This window comes from Suricata suricatta, chromosome 16, assembly GCF_006229205.1.
Source record: "Suricata suricatta isolate VVHF042 chromosome 16, meerkat_22Aug2017_6uvM2_HiC, whole genome shotgun sequence".
In the NCBI taxonomy this organism is placed as follows: Eukaryota; Metazoa; Chordata; class Mammalia; order Carnivora; family Herpestidae; genus Suricata; species Suricata suricatta.
Genome location: NC_043715.1, coordinates 25263429 through 25271184, shown reverse-complemented (window position 1 = coordinate 25271184; position 7756 = coordinate 25263429). Strand labels below are relative to the sequence as shown.

Below are 7756 nucleotides of genomic sequence, written 5' to 3'. Positions count from 1 at the left end.
AGCCGTCCACCCCAGCTCTGCCTCCCCGCGCGCCCTCTCGCTGGGGCCACCTTTGGCTTACGAGGTCGGCACACCCTCCCAGCCAGACGCGGGGACCCCCGGGTGTCGCTGTGGGGGAGGCGCGGGCCGCAAGGCCTCTTTGTTCGGGCAACAGGCCCCGGGGCCCCCCCTCCCGCCGCCGCCGGGAGTGTCACCCGCACCCAGCCCGCGCGCTCCCTCCGCCTCCCGGAGATCACCCCGACCAGGTGGCGGCGCGCGCCTTTTAGGGGTGCGCGGTCGTGCAATTGGTGGATTTTTTTAACCGGGTTTGGAGGGGGGAGAGTGGCGAGGGGGGCGGCGAGAGCGCTCCTGGCTCCCGGCGGCTCCGCCTGCCTGGCTCCTGGCGCTCCTGGCTCTCCTGCTGCTCCGCTCCTCGCCTCCCGCGCTCCTCTGCCGGCTCGGCCGAGCGCGCTCCCCGACGCCGCAGCGCGGAGATGAAGGTGCTGGGACACAAGATCGAACTGCTGACAGGTACCGCCGGCCCTTCCCCCCTGCCGCCTCTGGGCGCGGCCCTCGCCGCCCGCTACTTTCCGAGTTGGAGCGGGAGCCCGGCGCGCTGGCCGGGGTTTGGGGCGGCTCGGGTTCGAGCTGAAGGAGGGAGTGCGGAGGCTAGCTGATTCCGAGCTGGTGCGCTCTCTGTTCTGCGCGGAGCACGGCCCCGAGAGGGGACGTGGGGCTGTGTCCCGCCCGGCTCTGCTCCAGTCTGCGGGACCGCGGGTCAGGGGAGCGGACCCTTGGAGTGTCCGACTAGCCGAGCTGTAGTCAGGGCACCGAAAGCGATTTCAGAGCCCTTGACCTCCAATCAGTGTGGCCATCCCCTGGTGAAGGAGATGCTCTCTGGGCCCCCAACAGGACCCCTGCCTTAGGTTTTTTACAATCTGAGCACCTCTTCCTAGAAGTTTTTGGCTGGGAGTAGAGGCCAAGTGGTCTGTGAAGTGGGCAACCAGATGGGACCCTGCTGAGTGGGGACTCAGCCTTGTGGCTCCTCTGGAGAAGGAGCCAGACACCCTGCTGGAAGCCGCATCAGGGTGCTGTGGCTGGAGATCCTCGGAGGACACTGGGTATGCCCAGAAATGGAGGAGGAAAGAGCAAGGCGGAGACCCAGTGTCCGGAAGGTGGGAGAGCTCTCCCACTCCTCAGGTCGTGTGGAGAGACTCGGGCAGGAGGAAGGGATGGGAAAGGGAAGCACCCAGGGCCACCATCTCTCCAGGGCCTGGGTGGTGGAGGTGGTCGAGCCCCTGAAAGCCTTTGTTCCTGACCTCGAGGTGTGAGAGCAGAGCCCAGGAGCCCTGTTACAGGGCAGGGAAGGGGGCAGCAGTGTAGGGATGCACTAGTCAGGGCTCCGGAGGTAAGCAGAGATATTTGAGCACGTGGCAGTGTTTGAAATGGACCCTAAAAGACAGAATTTCTATTAATGGAGAGAGGTTGCATTGCAGGCTGGCGGAGAGAGGGAGCAGCTCACATATAGGCCTTGTGGGTGATGCGGGGGCTGGAGGGCCTGGAGCGGGGAGAAGAGGTCTGGTGAGGTTTCCGGCTGTGAGTGAGAGCTAAGTCACCTGCGGCTGCAGCTGCTCCTGGGCTCGGGGCAGGCTCACAAACAAGGGAAGCTCTGGAGAACCTGGCCTGTGCTCAGAAGTGCCAGATCTGATTCAGGTGAGCCACAGGGCTGGCCCTCCCTCCAATCCCTTGCCAGCTTTTCCTTGTAGAGCTCACTAGAGGCAGGCAGCCCCACCTGACTTCAAGGCCACTGCACTTGTTAATGCCCTTGAGGGAAAGTTTTTACAACCCGGTGGGTGTTTGTAGCCCTGCTCCAAGGGCAGGACTTCTGACCCTCCCCTTCTCCTCTTTGGCCCCAGAAGTCCCTGGAGGAAGAAGCTCTCAGGAGGCATACATGGGGTCTCCCCTGGGGGTCCAGCTTTGCAGTCTCAGTGAAGTGAGCCCTTACCTCCTGGGTACAGGGCTCAGGGCCCCTCGCCCTCATCAGACAGGTTTGCCTGGTTCTGGCAGACTCCTAACTTGTGGCCAGGCTGGAACAGGAGCCCTTAGGGCACTGTCGTGGGTCACAGATCCCCTGTGCACCTCTCACCAGGCCCTGGGAGACAGTGTGTCCCTTTAGTCTCTGCCTGGTGGTCTTTGTGACCTTCCCCCCAACTCCCTCCTGTCCTCTTTCTTGTCCCGCAGATAAGGGTTAGAATCCCAGCCCATCTGCTGACGAGATGTGTGATTTCAGACAGCTTGCTTAACTTCTCTGACTTCAGTTTTCTCCTCTTAGAGATGAAGCTGTTGACCCCTCCTTCTGAGAGTTAGCACGAGGCTCACTGCACTAGCACAGGTGACAGGGCTGGTCCTGGTGCACACCTCTGGGGCTTCATCTCCTTTCTAGAGAGTTCTTATCATGAAGAAATTCCACCGCCCCTGGCTGGCTGGCCACTAGAAAGTTTGGATCTGTCCCTAACCCCATCTTATCCCTGCTCCCATGCATCTGTGAGATTCTGACCTGTCTCCCCTGCTGGATGATGAGCAGGTCAAGGTCAGCATGGTTCTGTGTTAATTATGGTGGCATGCAGCAAATGCTCAATCATTGTTGACCGAGCCCCGGCTCAGTGGTGTCTCCAGGATAATTTCTTAGAGGCCCGCAACTCCCTGCCCCCATGCCCGCATTAGGAAAGTGTTCCATTGAACCTCTTTGCTAAACTATTTCTTTAGCTGTTTGTGGTTTTCACATTCTCCCCTCTATCATCATGCCCGTTTTCCCCGTGAGGTCAGTCACTTCTTCATACAGTGGGAAGTAGGGGAAGAGGCGGAGCTTGGTTGCAAACCCAAGTCCTGAGCCATCCCACGTGCTCTGACTGCCCGGCTTAAGGCCGGTCTTCGAACTGTTCTACACTTCTTTTTCCCATCTGTAAAATGGGATCAACATGGTCCCTATTCAGTTGTGCGCTTCAGCAGTTAGCGGTGAGAGCGTGTGTCCGTGCTGAGTGCAATGTCCAGCAGACAGACGGTCGGCAAATCGCTTTTGTAGGGCTGCTGTCCCCGAGCTACCTCCTCAGTGTCCTAGGATCTCCCTCGTCCCCTTTGCTCATCTTCTGAGATGTTCCAGTTCCTTCTCTGGCTTCTCCACACAATCCAGATCTCCCTGTAGTGTGTCCCTGGGGACCCTAGGTCTGCTGAGGCCTCAGTTCCCTGTCACGTGGGGCAAATGGGGGCATGACATCTGGAGTTGGGCCCTGCTGGCCCCACAGCCCAGCTCTGACATCAGGTGGGGAAAGCCAGGTGTGCCTCACCTGTGGGGCCCGAAGGACGCCCATGAGTTGTCGTGCCCAGTCGGAGCGTGTCTCTGTTGCCGAGAGAAGAAGCAGGTGGTAGGGGCTGTTCTAGGAAGTTTCACAGGTAACTGATGCGTATGGCGGCCAGCATTTTCCAGACTCTCTCAGAGTCCTGCAGGGTAAGGAGGGCAGGCATTTGGGGACCAAAGGATGTAATTTCAGGGCCTCCTCTCTTTTTCTCAGCTCCTGAGAAAAATTGGAATTTCTCTGAGGCTCAGTCTCCTGATCAGTAAAATGGGAATAAGGGCTCTACCTCATTAGCACTGGGAGGACCCCGCACACTGCTCCCCGTGTGCCCACACAAGCTTGCTGCAGTCCTCGGAGGAGAGGTTCTCAGTGCCTTTTGTGGCTGTTTCTTTTTATTTCTTAGTGCGATGTGGGAAAGTGGGACATTCATCTACTTGGAAATAGGAAAGGGATGGCTTGTGTGCACTGACATCAAACAGCACATCTCCAAGATGGTTGGGGGCCCGAGGGAGCTCTCCAGTGGCAGACTGGGGGCTCTGAAATGGTCCCCTGGGAGCCCTGATGCTGGATGTTGGAAATGTTATAGAAATATACTCGATGTGTGATTTAAAAGCAAAACTTTTTGCCTGTTCTGTCTGGAATGTTGGTGTCATTTGAATGTATGGAATCTGTAGTCCCACACAATTTCATAGACTACCTTTAAATAGTGTTTGATTCTTGGCAGGTGTGTTGACCCACATTTTACATGTGGGGGAAAATGAGAAGCACAGATTTATCCCAGCAGGCTGAAAATAGGATCCCAAACCCTCATTTCCAGTTCATCCATTTCAGCAAACTCCTCTGCGCCACTGGTGTGCTTGTAGGGTGGGTGCTGCAGTGTGGGTGCTACTGGGTGGGTGCTGCAGGGTGGTCGTGGGCCACGCAGATGTAAAGGGGGTGCGGTCTGTGAGGCAGGGGCGGTGCGCAGGTGCCGCCCCGCCACAGGTGAGGGTGGGGCATACGGACCGTGAGCTGTCCCCACTGGGCATGCAGAGGGGAACGGGCTCAGCTTTCATGAAGGGCAGGTTGGCAATGATGTATCAGAAGTTTAGAAGTACGTGTGATCTGTGACTCAGCATTTGAATTTTTAGGAACAAATAAAGATGTGTGCAGAGGTGTTTGTTCAAGGGTGTTTATCCCATAGTTGTTTATAGAAAAAAATGCCTAGCAGCCGAGGACGTTAAGTAAATAGGGGTGTCACCATCCCAGGGAATCCCAGCAGCTGCAAATCATATCACCCATCACAGGTTATTTTTTCATCCGGACAGACATTCCCTTATACATGTAATAAGTGGTGACATCACTTACAAGTGATGCCACTTGTGTGGCATTTGCCATGTGCCAAGCACAGTTCTGAGTGCTTTCTATGTTTTAACTCATCCCACCAACCCTAGGAGGGATGTGCTATGATTTCCTCTTTTTTAGACATAAGGCAAAGTAAGGCACAGAGAGGTTAAGTAACTTTCTGATGGTCACACAGATGGTAAGTGGCTTAGCTTTAATTTGAACCATGATATCTGGCTCTAGAGTCCAAAATTATGTTTCAAAACTGTAGGTTGTTTTTGTTTCCAGGAAAAAAAAAACACCTTTCTCAGCATGTAAGCTCAGCAGTGAAGAAAGACAAAAGAACATAAGTAGACACCTTAATGGTGGTCTCCTCCAATGAGTAGGATTATATGTGCTTTTTACTTCTCATCGCTCTTCTGCTTCTCTGACTTTTCTTAGTGAATGTGTGTTACATGAAATTCAAGTTCAGTTTTTGAAAACTGAAAAGGAACAGACGCAGAGGGGAGAGTGCGAAGTGCTGGGGTGCGGATGAAATCAAGCCGGCGGGGGCTCTGAGGAGGAGCTGCAGCCCAGTGTTATGGAAGGGCCGCGTTCTCGGAAAGCTTGAGGGCAGAGCAGTGGATATTGAAGTTGGCTGCCTGTAAGTATAGGGAAGAGGAAGTGTCCAGGGGCACAGTAAACAATTCTGACAAACGTAGGGCTGCAACACCATGGGCTGAATCGTGGCTCCCAGAGGGATAAAAATCCTAGCACTAGGAGCTATAAGTGTTACCTCAGATGACAAGAGACTGCAGGCGTGATAAAGTTAAGGCACATGAGATGGGGTCCTTGTCCTGGATTAGCCAGGGGGCCCCTGAATGCATCCTTACAAGGGGGGAGGCAGAAGGATAATTGACCCCAGAGCACAGACAGTGCTGGAATACCTGCAGCAAGATACCTCACCTCCTCCACACCGCCAGCCATGAAGATGGAGGCCGGGCCACGAGTAAGCAATGCAAAGAACACAGCTCTAAATCCTGGAAATGCAGACCGGCTTCTCCCCTCGGATCCCCAGACGAAGAGTGGTCCCACCAACACCTTCTTTGCCGCTCAGCGCAATGCAGTTTGGACTTCTGACCTCCAAAATGATAAGACGATAAATATGCCTTGTTTGAGGCCGCCGAGGTTGTGGTGATTTGTGACACCCAGGAAGCCAGTCCCGGGGTGTGCAGATCAGACCCAGCGCCTTGCTCCCTGCAGTGGCCGCACAGGGTGATGGTCAGACTGTGGGTTTGGGGTCTGGAAAGCCGAATCTGACCTGCCCTGGTCATGTGACCTCGGGCTGAGCTGGGCTTAGTTCACAGGGTAGTCTTTTTTTTTTTTTCCTTTTTTTTAAAATGATTTATTTAGTTATTAGAGACAGAACACGAGTGGGGGGAGGGGCAGAGAGAGAGGGAGACACAGAATCTGAAGACAGGCTCCAGGCTCTAAGCTGTCAGCACAGAGCCCAACACGGGGCTCAGAGTCATGCACCGTCAGATCATGACTTGAGCCGACGTCAGACACCGTACAGACGGAGCCCCCAGACGCCCTGCACAGGGTGGTCTTGAGGGTCAACTGAGAGAGCCCCGCAGGCTGTTCTGTCCGGGGAAGAGCGTCACAGGAGCACGGACACAAAGCTGGTCTCTGCGTGGTGCCCGGAGTCTCCTCACATTCGTCCTCCAGGCCCCAAACCCCGAGCCACAGAGGAAACGTGCACTCCAGCCAGAAATCACACATCTTAAGCCCCACAACAGACACTTTGGAGGATCCACGTGCTTTTCCAGTTCACAGTTTTTTTTATTTTTTTAATGTTTGTTTATTTTTGAGAGAAAGAGAGCACAAGTGGAGGGGCAGAGAGAGAGAGGGAGACACAGAATCTGAAGCAGACTCCAGGCTCTGAGCTGGCAGCACAGAGCTGGATGCGGGGCTCGAACCCATGAACCGTGAGATCATGACCTGAGCTGAAATCGGACGTTTAACCATCTGAACCACCCAGGCGCCCCTCCAGAGTACCTTTTGGGAGAGGCGTGGCGGGACAGATGCTGTGTGTCTGGCACCGCACCCTGCCTTAGGCAGGTGAGGTGGGGGGACCCCAGCCTCCTTGGACAGGGCAGAGGGAATCTCTCTGGCATGTCATCTCCCTAGACAGGAGTGGGGGTAGGGGTTCCATAGCCACGTCTGAGGTGTGTAGCCAGGATCATATTCTGTGCACCCGAGGTTTTCTGACTGCCTGCTCCAGGGACCAGACTTGTGGGTGCCCGAAGTGGCTTTTAACAGTCCTGTCTATGCTGGTGTTCGGGAGTAGCAATGTCCTCTTGGGGCCTTGGGGCCTGGGAGCGGGGTGGGTGAATGGGAAGCTGCTGAGTCTCTGTCAAATTCCCTGGAGAATCCTGTCGACACCCCCCTCCTCTCCCAGCCGCACACCTGCCTTTCCTCTTGCTGAGTAACAGCTCTGAGCTCACTGGTCCCAAAGCCCTGGGCAGTTCCAGAGTACTGGGTGAGAACTCCGCCCACTGGGTCAGGGTAGAGGGGGCAGTGGTCAGGGGTGGCCCCAAGGCCCCTTGCGATCCAAAGTGGTCATGCAGGAGGGGTACGGGCCCTTAGATGTTCTGGGCTGCGATTGCTCCGAGCAGCTAGAGTGGACCATGGCGTTGCCATTCGGGTGTGGTGGGCAAGGCCTGCCCCCAGCCCGTGAGCCCTCTGGGCCCCCAGTGATTGCCAGGCGGATGGGCAGGTGCTGGGCCAAGAGGGGGGAAAAAAGACCTTGGACCTTCTGTTCAATCTCCTGATTGCAGAAACTGAGCCTGGGGTGACACAGAGGAGACTGTGGGGTCTCTGTGGCATATAGATGTAGGGCATACTGGGCCACACTCTCTTCCACTCCTACCTGTTTGGGTCTTTGGGTTGTTTTGGTTCTAAGTCTGGCTCTGCCTCTTGAAGGCGTGATGGCTGCTGGCCCGCAGACCATCCTCCCAATAGCCCCCCCCCCCCCCCCCCCCCCCCCCCCCCCCCCCCCCCCCCCCCCCCCCCCCCCCCCCCCCCCCCCCCCCCCCCCCCCCCCCCCCCCCCCCCCCCCC

At 56.3% G+C, this 7756-nt stretch overlaps 1 protein-coding gene across 1 annotated transcript in view; it reads left to right on the top strand.

Annotated features, from left to right (window-relative positions):
- Positions 1-361: 361 nt before the first annotated feature.
- The window catches only part of NDRG4 (NDRG family member 4), a 40599-nt gene continuing 33204 nt past the window's right edge, over positions 362-7756 (top strand). Inside the window, exon 1 of the mRNA XM_029924238.1 lies at positions 362-510. Coding sequence (XP_029780098.1) covers positions 474-510 — 37 coding nt within the window. The 5' untranslated portion in view covers positions 362-473. The remainder of the gene's footprint in view (positions 511-7756) is intronic.